The sequence below is a fragment of the Cherax quadricarinatus genome, chromosome 66, assembly GCF_038502225.1.
Source record: "Cherax quadricarinatus isolate ZL_2023a chromosome 66, ASM3850222v1, whole genome shotgun sequence".
NCBI lineage: Eukaryota > Metazoa > Arthropoda > Malacostraca > Decapoda > Parastacidae > Cherax > Cherax quadricarinatus.
The window spans coordinates 13,599,039-13,621,753 of record NC_091357.1 but is presented as its reverse complement, the minus strand read 5'-3'; the positions used below and the strand labels follow the sequence as shown (position 1 = coordinate 13,621,753).

Genomic DNA, 22,715 nt, shown 5'->3' with positions numbered 1-22,715 from the left:
TGTGAGAATTGCCAAGTTCCATTATCAGTCAGCCACATTCTGTTGGACTGCCCACTTTATCAACGAGCACGCAGAATTTACCTCCGTCGTCGTCTTCGCTCTGCTGCTCTCTCTTTACCTTCCCTTCTCGCTGATGGACCCACCTTTCATCCAGACTTTCTCATTGACTTTTTGACAACAGCTGACTTACTTCACAAATTCTGATACCTTCAGCCCTTTCTACTTCAATCTCTTGCTACCCTCTACCCCCGCACTATCCCCTGCCCCGCTGTTTTCTGTAACCTACTGATCATCCCTCCTCCCTTCTGCCATCCAATACCCTCGCTTCCTTCCCTACCCTGCAGCACTGTATAGCCCTTGTGGCTTAGCGCTTCTTTTTGATTATAATAATAATAATAATAATAATAATATACTGTATATACCGTATATACCACATGCTGCAGTGCTCCGCCTTTGTGTTCCTATGTTTACTTAACCTGTTTACAATCTTCATACAGATAAGACCCTAATATATGGAACTTGCTGCATGAAGCTGCAACATGTTCCTAATCTGCTGATTATTAATTTAATTAATTAAAATTGTTGGTTCAGTTTAGATTACTCACTCCATATTAATATGTATTAAACTTACCATTTATGCAAACATACTTTTACTGTTCATTGTAAAGTAGTTGTCAGTCTGTATAATCAGGGACTTTCCATTAAGCTTCAGATCAATGCCAGTTATTTTGTTGCAACCATTTGTATCTATTATAAGTTTTTTAAGATTATTTATTTGTATCTGAGAGTACAGTACTAATATTAAACTTATAGTACTGAACAATTAAAACTTTCACAGGAATATTCAAAACATTTAACATACAATTACTGTCTTTACTTAAGTATTTTAATAAATGAGGACTTCCACAATAAGTAAAATTATCTGCATACAAACTAGGATGAGAAGAAAAATAGCAATACGAGTGGTAATAAAACACTGTTTCACTAAATTAAACATGTATTGTTATTGAAAATGCACTGTATATATATTAACAAAATTCTTTACAAATACGTACACTGACAAAGTCAGTAAACTTGTTCTATACTTAGTACAATTGTTTCAAATTCTAGGTATAAATGCCTTGAGAACATGTCATGCATTACACCTTTCAACATACTTTGGTTTTAACATTAGTACAATTTAGAACTGTACTATAAATTATAAATCTTTGGCATATTATCACAAAGCTTAAGTTACAGCTTAACATAACCATATATTGTTTTTGTAAATACTGTACTGCAGTATTAGAACCATAATTTTTTTTAGCATAATGCTGCTGCTGTTGTTTGTACAGTACCATGTGGCTCTCTATAAATGCAGTACTATACATCATGAGTAAAGGATTGTATGGCATCAGCTGTAATCAGACAACATAGTGATTATACCATTCTCTCCATGAATATATACTGTAACAATTAATGGATAATAGCGTATACAAGTCCAGTCAGACAAACATATATTAATATCAAATGATACACGAGTTAATATTCAGGAAATAATATAATGCTTTGCCAGATCAGGATACAAAATAACATGCAAATCATCCTGGTTCTAGTCATAATTGTATTAATGTATGACGACAATAATACCAACTAACCCACATGGGTTTGGTGCTCACATAGTATATGATTTCAAATGCATTATGGCTCAAACTCATTGTAAGAAGCAATTTAGAAGGGGGCTTTGGTTTACTGTACTACAGTTTGCATGTATATCACAGTTTAATTAGAAAAATCCAATTTGCTGTGATTCACCATAATCCATTCCCGGTTACTTTCCACTACAAATCATTTAACTGCATAATACTATATATCACGTGGGTACTATCAGTGATAACACCATCAGATGTATTGCCTAGTAATAGTGAAGAACTCAACCGTGGCCACAAAGAAGTTAAAGGAAAAGAATCTGCTTATGTATCATTTTAGTTATCACACTGTCATACCATAAACAAATTGAGCTATGGTTCCAAATGGAATACTGCCAACAATAGTTAAGAAAATACTCATGTTGTAGAGCAAGTTTTTATTGGAACACATTTGCTGTCTTGATAGACACGGATCAAAATGTTTCAATGAAAGCTTGTTCTGCAACTTGTCTTTTCAAATTGAGCTATGGTAAATGTATGTTGTGTTCCAAAATAATTTTTGTTCATTAGTACTGTACCAAGTTACTGCACTTGCTGCTAATCTTTAATTTATTTGCCATTGTTAAGGTTTTACTTCTCCTGGTCTTAAAAAAACAATCACAATACTGGTATGATAAGCTTATTTCCTGACTTGCACGAACTTTCATACTTACAAGAGATATGCCAAATTGCACAACAGCCAAATAAGTCATTACTCTTACTCATACAACTGTCAACTTAAGAATTAGGATAAGTTTCATTCAGGTAATTGCCATAAAATTTTGCAGTTTTATAAACTTATTCAGTGGTTGCAATAAATAATTGCTGCATTGGTGGCAAATTATGCAGATGTAACTTAGAATAAACCAGTGAAGTCATGCAATGTGATTTATTTCCATTATGAATGCTTATGGTATAGCTTGGTACTGAAGTTCAAAAGCTGTGGCTTAACTTACACGTATGGCAGTGACTAAATCCATATTTTGTATATTTAACTAAGACTCATTATATTTGATGTGTGTTCCCAGAGTTACTGCTGTATTTGTTAATGTTCAGTACGTATATGGTATTGTTAACATAACTCATTATTACCCGAGTGTAAAGAATGTGAATTGAAATACTGTACTATATATTTTTTCTATCACAGTAAGTAATAGAATTAGAATGAGCACAGAATCCTGAAATAAATTTATCTTAATGTTTCTATTATATGAGTACATATATACTAAAACAATGAAAGCCATTGTCAAAAAGGCATGTTAAAACTTTCTTTCTGTCTTGTGATATAAGGTTGGTATTGAAACCTTTCAAAATATTCTGAAGCAGACAGCAAAGTTTGTCTTAAAGATGATACTATATAGTACTAGTCAGTTAATAATATAGTATATTCTAGTAACATATTTCATCACATTCAAGCATATTAACTAGTATATCATATATTTTCAAACATAATGACCTTTAACATTTCATCCACTTGGTATTACACTAAAATTTGAAGATCTGTTTAAAATATATGAATATATATTGTAGCTACATATGCAGAATATCTCCATTATAAATATATTCCAGAATATTCTATTAAATTTTTTAATGTTCCTTAAAACTAGTGGACGACTATTGGACGACCGAGTAACTTTCTCATATACGTATGTAATATGTTCGTCATTATGTACTAGCCAAGGTATAGCATACAGTGGACCCCCGACTTACGATCAGCTCCCAACTCGAACAATTATTTAAGTGTATTTTTGGGGGTCTGAAACAGACTAATCTAATTTACAATATTCCTTATGGGAGCAAATTCGTTCGGTAATGGCACCCGAACAGCCTTCTGGAGTGAATTAATATCGTAAGTCGGGGGTCCACTGTATATTGTTAATATAGCAAGTAACTATCATTGCTTATATCATTATATCTTCTACTATTATATAATTACTGTAAGATATATACAATATTATGGTATTACAGCTTGTCACTACAGTAGACAACCACCTTTCGTGTGAGTTACATTCCAGAAAAAACAGCAACATATACTGTATGTGAAAATGTGATGGGTAGAATGAACAGCTTATGGGGAAAAATTAAATTTATTCCATGCCATCTCCAAACAAAAACGTCAAAGTAGTACTTTTAAATACACAATTTACCGAAAATAATAAACTAAATATTGAAAAATAATTTTGAAAGCATGCAGATGTTATGGGCACATTAAAGCATAATAGTTCAGTATGATACAGGATGATTTAACCTAGCATAACCTAATAGTCAAGCACTTTAAATTCTGGCTGCTGCTGTTTAACTGGCTTGACCCCAGTGGTGAAGGTTGGTGGATGGCTAAGGTTGACCTAGAACTGTTACAGGAGCCCTCGAGTATTGTCGTGTGTGTGTGCTGTGTATTACTTTGCAGTCCTTTATACAGCTAATGGTAATGCATGATTGCTTGCCTCAGCATCTGCTTCAGAGCAGTACTTCTAGAATTGTCAGGGTCCTCTTCAGTGAAAAATTCTGCAAGTTTTGCAGCAACATGGATTATTATTATTATAATCAATGGGGAAGCGCTAAACCCGGAGGATTATACAGCGCCTGGGGGGGGATGTGGAAGGCATTCAGGCTTAATTCGGGGAACTGGAGCACAGATCCAATTCCCTAAATCAAGAGCCCCTCACCAACATCAAGGAACCTTCCTTGAGGGGCAGCAACATGGAACTGCTCACATAACTGTTGTAATGTTATCTATTTCTCTTCAGGTTCTTCTTTCTTATCCTCGTCTATTGTCTGAGTCCCTTCTATCTGGAAATTGAGTTCCATCAACATTTCCTCAGGACTTTTTCTTCCTCGTTGTTATCTAAGAATTTATTGACACCTGTCTGCATGTCTTCAAACCCCCTTACCTGGCAATCTCCTTGTCAGCTGAACAATTCCTGGACTCTACTCAAATGAGGGGAAAAAAAAAAAAATGAAATTCATCACTAGGCCATAGTTTTCCACAGCCTGTATTTATTGTTGATTTGGGCATATACCATGCAGCTTTGATGTAGGGTAATGCATCTACAATGCTGAATTTATGCCAGTACTTGGGCACTCCAAGTTTCTGCACCACTGCATGTGCTGATACACTTAAATGACTTAATTACACTTTGAGTCAGTGATGTCATATTTAGTGGTTAAAAAAAAAACTATTTGGGTTCAAATCCTGCAACAGTTGAGGATGAGCATGGGAATTATCAAGAGTCAGGAATCTTGAATGTGAGGTCCTTGCTGAGCAGATAAAACAACATATAGAATAAAATGATGCTTGAAGAAGTATAAGGCCTCACAGATCACAAGGAAATTTAGTGATGCACATTTTTGTTTAATCCAGCATCCAGTTATTCAACATTTGTTCAGTTTTATTTAGCTGAATTGACCACTTTCCCATGTCTTCAACAGGTCACAATTTGGGTTACTCATCACACAGGCTCTTATCTTCTTACTGTCTTGAAATGAATGAATTGGTAATTCCCTCAAACCATAGGCTTTGGCTGCATAACCACACATGCACTACCTTTTGGCATATGTATTCTCTCTTTTCTTAACCCTTAAACTATCCAAATGTAGATCTACGCTCACTCGTGTAGCGCTCCGAACATAGATCTACGTTTTATTTTCCTGCCTCCAAATTTGGCATGATTGCCCTGAGATGCCTGGTCAGTACAGAATGGGTCTTAACACTTGGTGTGTGCAGTATTAAAAAAATCTGGGACCACTTAGTACCTTGTGGGAGCACCAGCTAGAGCAAATAGCGTGGCAAATACCAGGGATTCACTGATGTCATGTCGTATTAACACTCCCCTTTGAAGAGGAAAGTGATGAATGTTGCCACAAGTGGTCGAGGAAATATCAAAAACCTCGATAATAACCCATGTGTAACATCTTTTCATTTTTTATACCACTGGTAGTGTCATCCTGCCAGAATGTCCTACAAACCTCTGCCCTAAGTAAAGAGAAACTTCTGGAACATGTTTAATACGTGTTCGACTGGCTGGCTTTGACTGTCTCTGTATCTGTCTCACATGTACACATAAGTACAGTTATTATACATAGGATAACCCAAAATTTCCAGACAAAGTGCTATACAGTGCTTGTAGATACGATATAAGCATGACTGGCAAGTAATACGCATTGTCATTTCTGCACTGTGTGTAATACCTCTTGGTTTACGAGCCGCTCTCTGAGACTGAGAGACAAGCAGACGGAAAGAGAGAGACACACAGGCAGACAGAAAGACAGATAAGCAGAGCCAGACAGACATACATGTTTGTGTAACAGTGAAAACAAATAAAGCCAGGGTTCCCTGCAGCAGTGCTTTATCATTAAGTGTACTCGACTGCTTACCCTATCAGTAGTTTAATGACTCATCAAACACCATGCTTCAAGAAGTTTCATATACAGTGGACCCCCGACATTCGATGGCATCGACATTCGATAAATCTGACATTCGATGCATTTTAACGCAAAAATTTTGCCATGACATTCGATGGATAACCCGACGTTCAATGTGATTCGTACGAGACGTGTCCACGTGTGGCCTGAACTGCCCCATGTGTGCCAGTGTTTACAAGCCAGCCAGTGCGCGTGCATCTAAGGATACATTCCATATTATCATTGTTTTTGGTGCTTGTTTCTGCAAAATAAGTCACCATGGGCCCCAAGAAAGCTTCTAGTGCCAACCCTACGGTAAAAAGGGTGAGAATTAGTATGGAAATTAAGAAAGATTTTGAAGGGTTTGGGGCTAACCCTGAGAAGCCTATGCCAGTTGTGGACTCCATTGTGCCTACTTCAAAAATTAAGGAAATGTGTGCAAAGTGGGTTGAACTGCAAACCTTTATGGATGAAAATCACCCTAACACAGCTATTGCAAGCCGTGCTGGTGACTATTACAATGACAATGTTATGGCCCATTTTAGACAAATCTTAACCCTTTGACTGTTTCCGACGTATAAATACGTCTTACGAGCCAATGTTTCTGACGTATTTATACGCACAAATTCTAGCGGCTTCAAATCGCGCGCCAAAGGCCTGGTAGGCCTACACGGGAGAGAATGGGTCTCAGTGGTCGGTGTGCACCCTGTGAAAAAAATCTGGGACCTAGCGGTGCATTGTGGGAACGCCATGTTGTCAGTCCATTTTCACCATGCCTCTCGGTAAAAAGTTCCTCACTCCTCGGCGGATTGGAGGTCTTTTGTTCCCAAGTGATAGCTCTAACAGCGATGAAAATGTCAGTGACAGTGAATTCAAGGGTTTTCAAGTGAGTGTTACCGAAAAAAGTGCCCAGGATAACGTAAATAGTGACGAAAACCCAGATGACCCACAACCTTCGACCTCTGGTGCTGTGCCGGCTTGTTCACATTCACCTTCGCCTGTACCAGGACGAAAGAGGAAACTATTTGGTCGTGTACAACACCCTGATGATAGCAGTGATAGTGATAGTGATAGTGATTTCAAGGTCATTGAAAGCAGTTCTAGTGACAGTGAGTGAATATTCCCCAGTGAAGCGCCAGTATGTACGACGTAGCATGCGGTCTGGTAGTGTTTCATATGTTGTTCCAAGGGGAAGGAGAAACTCTGGGAGCACATCCCGTGGCCCAACACCACGACCTGATAGTGAAGATGACGATATTGTAACGATGGGTATGAATGGTGACAGTGAGGGAGGAGGCAGTGGTGGTGATAGTGAGGGTGGCACGGCCCATGTGGCACCATCACCGGGCCACGCGGCTGACTCAGCAGAACAACCAGCCTCACCCTACCCCACACTGCCACAACCTGCACCACCACAACCTGCACAGCCACAACCACGGTACAATATCCAGACCCCACCAGCAGACCGCATCTGGGATTGGCAGGACGGTGACGAGTTTGTTCCCAGTCCCCATGACTTTGATGAAACACAAAGTGGAATAAAGCCATCTTGTCCACTTGGGAACAATGCCAGTGAACTGGACTGCTTTGAGTTATTCTTCGATGAACCCCTGATGGACATCATTGTCAGGGAAACCAACACATACTGTGAATACACCATGGCAAATACAATTCTCTCACCAAAATCACGGCTACACAAGTGGAAGGAGACAACTGTGGCAGAGATGTACCTGTTTTTTGCCACAATAATGCTTATGCCACATGTGTATAAGCACACTGTCACCACATACTGGACAACAGATCGCCTGATTTCAACTCCAGGTTTTAGTGACATTATAGGTGTCAATCGTTTCCTGATACTGTTGCGTATGTTACACTTTTCAGACAAAACCAGGCCTGACAGAAGCGACAGGTTATATAAGATAAGAAATGTGTTTATGTACCTGAAACAAAAGTGCTGCATGTATTTTTATCCCTTCAGGAAGCTTGTTATTAATGAGTCCTTGATTTTATTCAAAGGAAGACTCTCATTCAAGCAATATATACCAAGCAAGAGGAAACGCTTTGGTATAAAGCTATTTGTACTGTGTGATTGCAGAAGTGGTCTTGTTTTAGATATTATTGTGTACACTGGCAGTAATACTTTGAGAGATACCATGAAGTTATTGGGTATCTCTGGTGATGTGGTTCGAACAATGATGGAACCATATCTTGGTAAGGGGCATATGTTATTTACTGATAACTGGTACACAAGCCCCTTACTCAGTGATTTCTTGCGAGTGAACTTGACAGACGTGTGTGGCACAGTGCGTGGTAATCGCAAACATATGCCAAGGTTCGACGCTGGCACTCGCAGAGGTGAGGTGCAAGCCTTTGCTGCCAATGACATCATGGCATTTCGGTGGCATGACAAACGTGATGTCACATTGTTGACATCAGTTCACACAAACGAAATGGTACCCAGTGGCAGGGACAATAGAGAGACCAATGAACCCATTCTAAAGCCTGCAGCTGTCATGGACTACAACCTCAATATGCGCTTAGTGGACAAATGTGACATGCAGATTGGGTTTGCAGACTGTGTACGCAAGAGTTATAAGTGGTATATCAAACTTTTTTTCCATCTTGTTGATATCTCTATGCTAAATGCTTATAACATATACAAGTTGAAGACCAACAAAACACCAAAATATGGTGAATTTTGCCTGTCAGTAATCAGACAAATAATTGCAAAGTACAAAGGAGCAACTCCTGCAATAGACCAGCGCCCACAGACGTCATCTCGTTTGAGGCCTGGTGATCACTACCCCATACAACTGCCTCCTACTACTGCCAAGAAAAATGCTCAGAAGAGGTGTTATGTATGTATGCATACCACAAAACGCCCACAAACACGCAGAGACACTCGTTTTATGTGTGAGGAGTGTGAAGTGCCCCTCTGCATATACCCATGTTTCAAAGAGTTCCACAAGCTGCAGCAGTTCTAGGAACGTGGTTAGTGACTGTACATATGTATATATATTATGGAACACTAGTAATAAACATTGTTTTGTATTGTTTGTTTGTGTAAACAAAGTGTATACACAAACTAATAGTGATAAAGTTTGTTCTGTTATTGTGTTGTAAATAATGAGTGTATATTTGAACAATGCACCTTACATTGGTCTCACAGGCCACATAAGTTACCTGGAAAAGAAAAATATTGAAAAATGCAAGAAACCTTTGAATTAGAGTAAATAAAAGAATACCGGGTGGGCGGCAGTCGCCGCTGTTGCCGTACGCACGTCAATTTCTGCAAACTTTGCGGCTCTATATCTCGGTAAGTACTGATGGCAAAAAAAATTTTTTAGGCTTAAAACACTAGTAAAAATATTCCTAACATTTTCATAAGAAAAAATAATTTTTTTTTTTTCGAATATTTGGCGACATAGAATGACAGTTTCAGAGAGGGCCCTGAAACAGTCAAAGGGTTAAAGGAACGGCGACAGAGGTCCAGTGACTCTCAAGCTGGTCCTAGTGGCATTAAAAGAAGGGAAGTAACCCCAGAAAAGGACTTGCTACCTCTTGCTACCTTGCTACCTCCCCTCCTCCCATCCCATCAATCATCACCAGATCTTCATTAAAGGTAAGTGTCAATTATTCTATTGCATTAATCTTAATATTTCATGTGGTAAAATTTTTGTTTTTTTTCATATTTTTGGGTGTCTTGCATGAATTAATTTGATTTCCATTATTTCTTATGGGGAAAATTAATTCGACTTTCGATAGCTCTCAGGAACGGATTAGTATCGAATGTCCAGGGTCCACTGTATAGTCCAGCATGTCTAAAACATTGCTGAGACCTACAAGTACTTTGTATATATTTCTAGACAATAGTAATGACCAAGACAGGTGAAAATATTCACCTGTCGGTGTGATTGTGATTATTTGAGTACCTAATATTAGTGTCAGAACAAAGATTGGCTATGAAATCACAAGAACTATTATAAGTTGTAATTATCAGAACATATAAATTAAAATAAAAACGAGAAAAAAAGGTATAACGGCAACACTTCTGCAAGCAGCAGGACTCCAAGTTGCCGTTAGGCAAGCATCCAGCCCCAACTCCGCGGTCTTATGTCTCAGTAAGTACTGGGCCTAAATTTTTTTTTATGTCTTATAACACACACAAAATTGCCATCTATATTTTTTTTTTTTTTCAAAATATCTGGAGCGCTGCGCGAGTGAACATAGATCTACATTTGGACAGTTTAAGGGTTAAACTACTTGGCACCTTCGCCTACACCTGATTTCCTTTTTCATACAATAATTAACATCCACAAATGACAAGGGACAATAAAATGATTGGAAATAGAATGATAATGCAGGAGAGTAATCTTATGATATGCATCTATGAGGCAGCTGGTGGTGGCATGGGTGAATGGAGAGGGAAGTACATGCAAACAAAGTTAGGTCTACCATGAAACAAAAGAAGCTTGAGGAAGTAGGAGGGAAATTGGGCCACTTGCACTGCTGCAATGGCTGGCCAAGCTGAAGTACAAGGTGGAAATGGGTAGAGCTGCCGCGAAATGCGGGAAACCTCTCACTCGAAAGGAAATGTACAAAAAATGAATCGCAAACAGACAGGACTGCAGTGCGTGGAGGCACAAAAGGTGATCGTCTACTGTATATAATTTGTGATTTTCTACACTGCTTATATGCCAAAAAAAAAAAATGCATTCCAGGGACCAAAACATCCAGAAATCCTGCATGTCTTTTAAGCTGCAGGTAAAAGAATACTTAAACTAGTGGGAATGTTCATGTGTGTTTTATGATGAAATAGTTTTATCATTTAATTTAAGAAAAAAATTCTTGCAAAGTTCTAAAATATCCTCACATCGCAAGTTCTGTTCCTATTGTAAAAAGGGGGATGGGGTAGAAGAGAGATGCTGCAGCTGTGGTAAACCAATTGTAATGTCGGCACACCTCGTGCACCTAAGCAACTGAATGACTGATGGTACGTGGCCATATCTTATTTTTAAATTTTTTTTTATGTACAGTATTCATTTTTTGTTATTTACATAAATTGTCATACATACACAGTATATGCAGTTACAAAATATCGTAGAAAATTTGCTAATACACAACTACAAGAAAAACAAAGCTGGATATAAATAATAAAATTACTGTAGTTATTATTATACAATACCAAATTCAAAACAGAATCTGTGCTTCTCATATATTCCTAAAAGTTCTGCTACACCAGGGGTTGGCAACCTTGTTCTATGCTGCATAATCCTACGGGTTTAGCTCTCCTCCTTGATTATAATAACCTTGTTCTGCCTAGGGGCCTGAGCCCATGTCTGCGAGCGGATGGCTTGCCACACCTATGAAGGTTCCTTGATGTTGGTGAGGGGCTCTTGATTTAGGGAATTGGATCTGTGCTCCAGTTCCCCGAATTAAGCCTGAAGGCCTTTCACATCCCCCCCCCAGGCGCTGTATAATCCTCCGGGTTTAGCGCTTCCCCCTTGATTATAATAATAATAATTGCCACACCTATCACTATAGTTAATAATAATACATACTACACTTTGACATGTAGTATTTAACATCATTTGAGCTATGGCTCTGTTGGCTTAGGCCATAGGTTGCTGCACAATGTGCAAAAAATATTTCATATTGAAAATTTGCAGTATGAAATATTTTTATAGGAACCTGTATTCATCAGAAAATCCTGTATCCTGTAAGTAATGCACACTGCAAAATGTAAATTTCTGCTCTTTCTATTTCTTGCTTAGGTTGAAATTTGAGTACGGTATACCAATGCAAAGATGATTTGAAGCTATGATCTCTATTGAATTTACAGCTGCATGAAATTTGTACTTATCTAAAGATGGAAGAATTTATTTCACAAGTATTTAGTATAAAAAAGTACTTTTATCTGGTATAAAAGTTCTTATACTAGTATATAAGTTACTTTCCATGCTTTGAGGCATGATAAACTTCTTTATAGAGTAGCAGAATACAACCTGTCTGATTACCTACTTTCTTAGCAGTACAAGGACCTCCCAACCACATTCTTACTCTATTCTCCTCCTTTCTATCGTCCTTTATCTTATAAGAATGTTCATCTTTTTCAGCCTTGTCTGACCTGGTATCCCAGACCACTCTAAACCTAGTATCTCAAAAAGTAACCTCACTGGATGACAAAGAGGCAAGCTGAGTGAGAAGCAGTAAGGAGACCCTTAAACTAATGAAATAAAAGGTACAGCATTCAATTTTTTTCATATTTTACTTTCCTACATGGTTCATCAGAACCTAAACACACACATACTGCACATGTGCCAGACTCCACTAAAGATTAATAGTATTTAAAAGTTTGAAACTACAATGTAACATTATCTTGTTTAATCCTTTGAGCTGTTTTACCAATTTATGTATTTTTTTTTTTTTTCAACAAGTCGGCCGTCTCCCACCGAGGCAGGAAATATTACATGTTAATATCTTTTGGGATAGCATAAAAAATAAGTTTACAAATATTAAAAATCAAATTGTTACAGATTCTTACTAGACAGAACCAATAATGGAGGAATATACTATATAACACATGTCAATTATTAGTACTGTAACAGAGTTCTATATAGTGTATAGTGTTGATTAATTGTCCACTTATGGATATTTTTTCCTTGGACTGTCATACATGAAAATTTGTTGAATCATTAATTAATTGCAACACACAATTTCAGTAAGCAAATTTAACAATATTATAATGGTTAAAAAAAATAACATGCATTGCTTTTTACCTAAATGAAATTATAGTATAACAATAAAAGGAATTTAGTTTACACATTAAAGATGTACTGAATGAATAGCTTTAGAAGAATGTGCAGTCTGCCAAAGTATTACAATGTAAACTGAAAAAGCTTTGGAAAATTAATTTAATACAAGTCAGTGATTAGGTGGCTTCCCAAAAGTAAAAAAATTAAGCTTTAAATTACTGGTTGAAAAATTGCAGTGACAAAATGATAGTGTGCTCACTCAATGGTTTTTCCCTTGTATCCTGGCCGTAGGCTAAGTTGCTTTTAAATCACAGAGAAAGCAAGACACGTAACTGAAGAGTAACAAGAAAATGGATACCATTAATAAAAAAAATGACTGTAAAACTTTGCAAGAGGAGGGTCATTTATGAAGTACATATATGTACTATATATAAATGAAAAAAGGGTGCATAAGCCTTGAAACTGTAATCTACACTATATAAATGAAACCTATAACAGATAAGCCTGTATTTTTATTTATAAAGGAGCCATTATAAGCTACACTGACTCAACAAACATATCTCTTGGCTACAGCTTTTTAACTCCAAAAGAAAATGACCAACAATTTTAACATAGTGCTTGTCTCCCACCGAGGCAGGGTGACCTGAAAGAAAGAATACACTCACCATCATTCATTCAATAGCTGTCTTGCCAGAAGTGCACAGACATCACATTTAAAATGACTCTGAACTGCAACATCCCCGCCCCTCCTTCAGAGTGCAGGCACTCTGCAATTTACAAATGAAATTAACATGGGGGAAACAATAATGTGAATTTTTGATGGATTCAGATGGCAAACTATTGACAAGTGAAAAAAAGATAAACATTGCAAGACAAGCTTTTGTTGTTTTACTCTTGATAAAGCTCTACCTAAAGGAAAATGTCTCAAAGCTGGTGCTGCAATGGGCATTTCCTTTGCATGAATTTTGATAATTGTAATGTTTTTGATAAACTAAGATGGTGAATAGATGATAGGATTTGAGTTTTCAAGTTCATCCATATAATATCAACCCAATGCACAAAAAATTCCTGCTCAGATTATTGTGGTCCCAGGGTAGATTGTTGGATGGTACAATACAAGTGCAGAATGACACTGCTCTTTAAGCAGGCTTTCTAAACAAGCTATTATTAATACTGCCCAAAAAAATTTGCACTGAAGTCCCAGGAAATTCATTTTAGTTTGTGTCTTAAAGTACACAGAATCTCCATGGCTAACACTATATACGTATGATGTACTGACTGTAAAATGGTTGCTCAAATGAAATTAAACTACATTTCTAAGAATGGCATGTTTATCATAAAAGTGTTATGGTAATGTATTAAATGCTAATTGGTCTCTGCATGTCATATGGCTGATAAGTTTTCATAAATGCAGAAGAGAAAAATTCAACTCTGCCCTTTTGTCAGTTCTGCCTTCATGTGCATTCACTTCATACCTCGATTGTATCAAACTTCTAGTTCTTAAAGAATCAACTATGGTAATACAGCGGTAGAGTATACCAACAGTATGTAAATGAGACACAGTGCAGGTTATGGCATTTTATTGTGAAGTTTTGTCCACCAGGAACTTCAGAGAATAAGATGGGTATTTACAGGGGTTGGAGAGAGGTCCTCAGATAAAAGCAAAAAATGAAGTCTCATACAGGTAGTCAACCGATGAAGTAAAGTTAGGCGATTGCAGTATCAGGTCTCGAGAGAATAAGCTTTGCTAAAACTCTGGAGATTGTGAATGATTCTGAGTTTTGATTAATTGTATTGGTAGATTCCTTGATGCTGGTGAGGGACTCCTAATCCAAGGAATAGGACCTATGCTCCCAATTCCTTGAATTAAGCCGGACTGCCTTCCATTCCCCAGGCACTCTATGACCCCTTATGAACTTTGCATTCCTCCCATGAATGTAATAATAATGTGGCCATTACTGTGGAAAACCCAGAGAAAAAGTGCTGTGGAAAAAAAAAAGTGTGTATTGTAAATAATCTGCTGCAGCAGTCATACATCAAGGTATGTGACTGCTGCAAAATAATGTTTAGTCCTTCAACTGTCTCCCATAAATTTATGCCTTCAAATTTGATGCCAGCCAACATTTTATACCTCAGCTTGAGTGCCCTACCATTTAGTCAGGCCTTAAAAAAGAAATTGTAGAACTAAGTGGATCCACATAATGCATTGTGGGTAATAATGACTCAGAAAGACATGTCATATGCCACTCTGCATTAGTGCAAATTTTTATTTAGGGTTGTGGACATAGAACACACTATTTTTTACAAGGGTCTTGAAAGCACACGGTATGACTACATAAAAAGTATGCATAATATTTTACTCAGGAAAGTTAAACAATGACTTATTCAGGATGTGATATCTTGGAAACGGATAAGTTGTAATATAAAATTTCTTTATATAGTCTTGAGGGAGACATATTATGGGTGCATAAAAAATACATTACAAAGTATGTACCAGTATATTTTTGACCCAGGATAAAACAAGTCATATTATAACTTCCAAGTTTCTAGGGATATCACATGACTCAGAGAAATCTTATATGTACATGTATTACAATTATGTATAGTATTTAACAAAAGTACTCAAAGACATAAGAAATAATTGTACTTTTACCAATTTATATTTATTTTGTATGGGGATATGTCAGGCTTTGTATCTACCCCCACTGTATGACCCTTGTAGGTTTAGCACTTCATTTTTATTAAAAATTTTATATCTCCATAATTTGAGTACTAACCTTGAAAAGCATTAATATGAAACTAATGTACACAGTCATATTATAATCAAAGAAAGTGCTAAACTAACAAGTCGTGCAGCGCTGCTGGGGCTGTAAACAGTTAGGTGGAGAGGGGATTACAAGAAAGGGCTGTGTCAAAGTTCGTATACCAAAGCGATTGTACTTATCTTCCAGACAGCCCTGCCTTTGACTTACATAGTCATAGAAAACAAAAAAAATTAGTAAAATTATAATACTGCATATGCTATATGACCCTTGTAGGCTTAGCACCTCTTTGATTATAATAAGTATTGTACAAATGAATGAGAAAATATTAATACCACTTTGAGCAATTTTTTCACTGATTAACTCCATAAAATCAGTAGGTTTTCATACAATTTTATTTTTTTCTACATACAGAAATAGACTTAAGAAGTCAAAATTACCATGGTTGGAACAACGCACGAGTATCCTGCGCCAGAGAAACTTACGGTGGTGTTCTGTCTAAAATGTCAGGAGGAGCAGGACAAATAATAGAGCCTAAGAGACAACACAAAACGTGTCAGGGGTCCCAAGACTGTTCAACTGCCTCCCAGCGTACATCAGGGGGATTACCAATAGACCCCTGGCTGTTCTCGAGCAGGAACTGGACAGTTACCTGACCAGCCGGGTTGTGGTTCGTACAATGGATTACGTGTGGCCTGGTTGAACAGGCCCTGATCCACCATCAGGCTGCTGGGGAAGGGGAGGCGTTGACCCCCAAAACACACTCCAGGTATACATCATACAGGTAAAGAGTTAGAACTGGCTGTAACCCATATTAATCAAAACTCAGGATCACTGACAGGTTTTAGCGAAGCTTATTTTTCCAACATATCTGATACTGTAATCGCCTAACCTCACTCAACGGGCTATTGGCGTGCGACTTCATTCTTTGACCTCAGGACCTACAAATACACATTTCTTTTTCTGTTTGAATAGATAGTCCCTGGTGGCTGAAACATCTTCAAAATAAAATTCCACAACCTGCACTGTCCATCTTATTTACACCAATCAATCATATTTGAACTATTACTTTTACAATACTACACTGGCTAAGTATCTTGTCAAAAAATTATCATGAAAGCTGACTTAATTAATATGGCCTAGGATCACTGTAATTAAAATGCATTACATTAAATTAAATTCCTACTGAGACACTAATAACATAAATGAGTAGTAAAATATGAACACAATATAAAAATGTGTGTATAACCTTTGACCAACTGGACAGAAAAATGACATTGGTGGTCTATGTGCATATTGGCATATATTTAACAATGCAACTAACTTATTACCTAATGAATATTATAATCTCTACTTTCCAAGCAGTGACTCATGTAACAAATTTAACTCAATCCGTGAGCAGTGGTTAGCCCCATGATGCTCTTAAGCTTTAATATGTTGGACCCCACAAGGGAGATAAGAGAGGCACCTCTCTCTATGTAACTTGTCAAGTTTCACTAACAGCTGAACATCTTTTGCTTAATTGTTCCATTTACCAAGGAACCTGTAGGATTCAATTTTTAAGCACCTGGGTACTCACATTGCCTGCTCTTTTGGAAACCCCTACATTCAGTAGACACTGATTTTGTTTTCATTGACACTTATTTTACCAACTCTAGCTTTCCTTACTGATTCTTCATCTGTTGCACTTATTCTCTCAGCTCTTTGGCCTTTTGTGACCTATACAGGCTGAGTGTACTTAGACCATAATAATTGATGCTGGTGAGGGGCTCTTGATTCAAGGAATTGAACATGTCCTTCCCTTGGATAAAGCCTGACTATCTCCCATTTCCCAGGTGCTGTATGACCCCTATGGGTTTAATGCTTCCCCTTAAATATATTTTACTATATTGGAATATTATTGAGCACTATGGAGCATTAAACCTTATTGTATATGCATATTACTGAAGGAACTATATATACACTGACCCTAGGGGAAATCTGTGAGAATAATAAATATTTTTGGTCAAGATAAGAAATCCTCAAGGCAAAGAGGGTCTTTAGCTAGATTAAAAACATTTGCATTAGTCTCATACTGTTGACTTGTTTTTATAGATCCATTGTTAACAGAAGTCTTGTATGAAATGCCTTGAGAAAGGGGCCTAATTTATTACAAAAAAAATATATACAAAGAGATTCTTCATCTTTTAAAAGAATACAGAATGTTTCCTACAGATGGCAGATTAATGTGAAATGTGGCTATTACCATAAAAATAAATTTCTAGAAGTGTCAGCATTATTATACAAGACAATACTACTGAAGTACAACTGCAAAACAAATAAAATATGGGGACAAGTAATATTGGAATTCTTTTAAGTCAAATGCTCATCTAAAGAAACTTAAGCTACAATTTATCTGAGGATGATTAATATCAATATGATATATTGGTAAACCAATATGCATTACATATACTATAGTTTAAAAAAAAAAATTGAAAATTTAATGTAGATACACCCTCCAGAAATGGTTAAATGGGCAATACTTTCCAGAATAGTTACAGGTCCATCATCAGGCCAGAATAAACAAATCGTTTTGCAAAACAATTTTCATTGTTTTATATTTCTTTCTGGCTTGATAGATCAGGCAAGACATGTCTAACATTTGGGCAACTATTTTCGAAAAGTTCTGACTGTGCAGCAGGCTTCTTGTGACTTAAATATTAGAGACGGCAAAAGTGTTGGAGAGGTAACTATGAGAAAAATAAATTCCTCAGCCTTGCAGTAAAGTAATTTGGAGGTGTTCAAGGGTGAGAAACTTATCACCTCTCCACTGCTCCTGATGTCTCCAATATTTGTCACTTCTGTATTTGACTGAAGAACTAAATCTTGCTAAACAGGGGTATCCCTGCTGAAACTTCACAACTGTTGCAAGTTTCTTGCTCACCTACCTACTGATATACATATATCATTTATTTACTGATACGTATGATGAATCCTTGGTGATTCTCACTACCTTTGCCAACCATTTTCCCATTTCTGGAGGGTATTTTCGCATACTTTAGTTTGTCCTTACTAGACATAAAATCAAGATATCTGAATAATAATATATGTAGAGGAAAACACTTCTAAGTGATGAAATGATCCTAAAACCATCTACTCACTGTATCAAACTTATAATCTATATGTTGAGGACCAGGGGAAACCAGTTATTACACCACTCACTTGAGCTATCTTAGGGTACATACCCACCTCTCAAAGGAGATTCCTTGATCCAAGGAATTGGACCAGTCTCCCCTTCCTTGGATCGAATGTGACTGTCTCATTCCCCAGGCACTGAATGACCCCTTTGGGTTTAGTGCTTCCCCTGAATATAGTAGTAACAAGATACTTGATAAGTCATCAACAAAGAGATGGCACTCATCCTAAGGTATTGCCTAGTACATGAGATACACCATCAGCACAAAGATGGCACTCACCTTAAGATATGCATCTGGTACCTGAGAGAGATGCCATCACCTTAAGGTATACACAGTACCTGGGATTTGAGAGTCACATTATCACGAAATAGATAGTACTCATCTTAAAGCATGCATCCAGTACTTCAGAGTTTTGCCATCACTAAAGAAATGAAACTCATCTTAAAGTACTTTTGCCATGAGCAGAGATGGTACTTGTTTTTGTGCATTTAGCTTTCAACCAAAGCTTGATTAAAATTGAATATATTACTCACTTTGCTGTCACTATGTTCTGCTGTCAACCATTCATGTAAGGATGCTGGGCCCATCTAGGTCGACGTATCCTCGCCGTCAGTCTGTCACTTGATAGGGCACAGATGAATGACGCTTCCAAAGTAGGAATCCAACAAATATCCCTACGCAGGTTCCCAGGATGGCCATAGAGAAACCTAAACCTGCCATGCTGCCTGCAGTATAACCAGCCTTCAGGTACCGCATAGACTTGTGCCTCATGTGAGGGTGCAATGCCTCTGTTGTTGTCTCAAGTGAGCCACGCTTAATATTCACAAACTGAAAAACAGGAGAATGGGTGAATGTTATATATAGGTATCGCAAATTGCTTTGTATAGTAAATGTGCCTCTAACAAAGTGGGCAAAGATCTTTTATGTTTAAACATTGTGCTGTCATTACAGTGTATTGTACTATACAAAATGTGTTTTTCTTCCCCTAAAGTCATATTTAGCAAAATTGTCATTTCCAAAAGTTATAATATCATAGACATCATAGAAGAACTATAAATTGACTAGTTTATAGTGAAGAAAGGGGTTACCGATACATAGGTGAGTTTTCAAAAGAATATTTTTTTTTTATACAAGACTTGAGCAAATGCCCAGTAGTGACAGCATATATCCTGGAACAAACAAGAGTGACAACATACAACTTGTGTAATCGCTAGAAGAAACCTCTTAGTAAACTGCACATATCATTAAGAGAACAGAGATCTTCATATTTTCAAGTGATGCACAGATTGTCTAGTATTTGCATCATATCAGTTGGGGTTCTTTTGAACTTGAAATTAAATTGACAGGAATTTATCCCAAGCAAAAACTATTACCCCAACCAGAACAGCAATTATGGTAGAAAGAAACAAGTTCCCCACGGAAACTCGCAAAAAAAAAAAAAGTGTTCTCAGTTAGGTAAAGTGGACTTCAAACCCAAACCTGAGCAGATACAGATGCCCACATCCTACCAATGACTAAGCGCAAGGTTTAGCACTTCTTTTGATTATAATAATAATGACTTAAGTGCTCTACCCTAGTCAATGCCAAGCTTACCCAACCCCCCCACAGTTGTAAAACTGAAGGTTATGAATGAATGATGCCCTGACAAATGAGCAGAGCAGGTAGAATATGAGGACATGGGAGAGAATGGGAAAAGTATCACTGATACTCAGACAGATGTCTACATATCACCAATAAGTGCATAAATCAACAATGCATGTTTTTTAACCACTCATATGTCATCGGTTAGTGGTTCTGGAGGTTAATCTTCCTCGTAGCATAATCTCAGACTGGGCCCCCTAGGTTGGAGAGTAAATGTTGCAGGGCTAACCCTTTAACACTCTCATGTAGATTTATGTCACTGACCAGTTTCACCCGTGTAGATCTATGTTTTAAGCACAGCTCCCTCAAACATATTGTATGTGGTAAATTTTAGTCTAGACATGAATAGGTCTATGCAATGAGTGCATAGTAGAAAAAAAAAATATTCTGCTCCATGCAGGGCATGATGGGAAATGCAAACCTCTTACCCTGTGTTTTTGTTTTAATATAAAGTGGTTTTTATGATTTTATTGACCGTTTCTTGGCAACAATAGAATGGAAGACATATTAATTAAACAGAGGTGATTTTGGTCAGTTAATGTTTATGAAACTACTACTCTCTCTGATATGTTTCTCCCATTATCTTGCAAAGTATGAATGTCTTAGGAACTGGTCTGTTATTTAATACCACCTGTCCATCTGTCTTAATTATAGGGACTACATTTGCCATCTTCTAGATCTCTGGTAACTGTCCTGTATCCATTGACTTATTGTAGATCAAAGCTGCACCCTCTCACAGAAGCCATGTTGTCAGGTCCCATTACTAATGATGTACCCAGGTACATCAAAAGCTTCTTTATCTCTTTCTCTGTTGCATGGATGACATACTGTATTTGTCGGTGGCCTCTGTTCCTTAGTCTTGCCCCAGTACTTTTGCATGCACTCTAAAGGATTAGTGGGAATGATGAGGTTGGACAGTCATTTGAATTGTGATGTCTGTGCACTTCCAAGGGGTGTAGAGTAAAACAGTGATTGTGACTGTATATCCTTTGGGTCATCCTACCTTAGTGAAAAATGGCCAGTGGTAAAAAATTTAAATAAAAAGTCACTAACAAGACTACTGATACTTACAAGTTTCTTCTTGGGTGAAAGATCCAATTTTACTGTCATATTATTCTTCTGGATGATGTTGTGTAGAATCTTGTAAGCATCAGCCATCATGAGTTGTGGACGGGGAGTCAATACAGGGCCAGTCACATCAGGTTTCTCAAGCAACACAAACCAGGTATCAACTTCCCCTCTGGCCTGACGACTGCTCAGCTGTTAAGAATGTCACACAATGTAATGATATTAAATGTTACTGGTCTTAAAAATAAAAGTCATCTACATTCAGTGCCAGTGTGACAATGCAACTGGCAGTATTATGATTATTATTAAAGGTCTTTTCATGCACTATTCAATTTTGGATGTACTTTTTGAATCACATTTACAAAAAACCCTGTGATGACATAAAATACTTTGTATTGCCCATTTGAGTTTAGTACCTTTTGAGTACTGTATAATACATTCTCTCTGCAAAGACAGTGATTATGTATGAGTGATGTTGAATGATGAAAGTTTTTTTCTTTCTTTTTGGGTCACCCTACCTTGGTGGGAAACAGCCATGTTAAAAGAACACACATTCTCTCCTGTCCCCTTCACCCTTAAACAAGGGACCTTTTCATGCTCTTTGTCAATCTTTTGGTGCCTTCCCTTCTTTCATGCATATACAGCAGAACCTCAGTATACGACCAGCTCCCTACTCGAACAAAGCTCCGCATTCGACAAAACAAGTATAACCTGCCAGAACTTCACTGCAAACTATTTTGTGTTTCTTCGCATTTTTTGATGTTTTTTGTATTATTTGTATAAATAAGTCACCATGGGGCCTACAAAGATTAGTGATAACAGAAAATTGGTTGGGAAGAACTTATTCAGCACTCAAATGGAGCAGCACTCGAACAGCCTTCTGGAATGAATTAAGGTCGCATACCGAGGTTCCATTGTATTAAAAAAAGACATCAACCACTTCAACACTATATCTTCACTTGCTTTTAGCATTTCTGTGGGATCACTGAAGGTGTAATTCAGAGGGTTGTGGAGTTGTTGAGGTGTTTTGGACATGGAGAGAGACAGACTGATGAAGATGGTGGGTGGGTGGCCCGGTGGCTAAAGCTCCCACTTCACACTCGGAGGGCCCGGGTTCGATTCCCGGCGGGTGGAAACATTTCCTTACACCTGTCGTCCTGTTCACCTAGCCGCAAATAGGTACCTGGGTGTTAGTCGACTGGTGTGGGTTGCATCCTGGGGGACAAGATTGAGGACTCCAAT

The 22,715-nt window shown here is 37.5% G+C and overlaps 1 protein-coding gene across 7 annotated transcripts in view; it reads right to left on the bottom strand.

Moving 5' to 3' along the window:
* Positions 1-979: 979 nt before the first annotated feature.
* LOC128704088 (uncharacterized) overlaps positions 980-22,715 on the bottom strand; it is a 43,347-nt gene continuing 21,611 nt past the window's right edge. For 2 of the 7 annotated variants that reach the window (XM_053799110.2, XM_053799111.2), the window contains exons 13-14: positions 21,477-21,665; positions 980-19,592 (exon numbers count right to left, since the gene is read on the bottom strand). In XM_053799110.2, coding sequence (XP_053655085.1) covers positions 19,374-19,592; positions 21,477-21,665 — 408 coding nt within the window. In that variant the 3' untranslated portion in view covers positions 980-19,373. The remainder of the gene's footprint in view (positions 19,593-21,476; positions 21,666-22,715) is intronic. The other 5 variants (XR_008409409.2, XR_008409408.2, XR_008409407.2 and 2 more) reach the window with 5 other exon arrangements.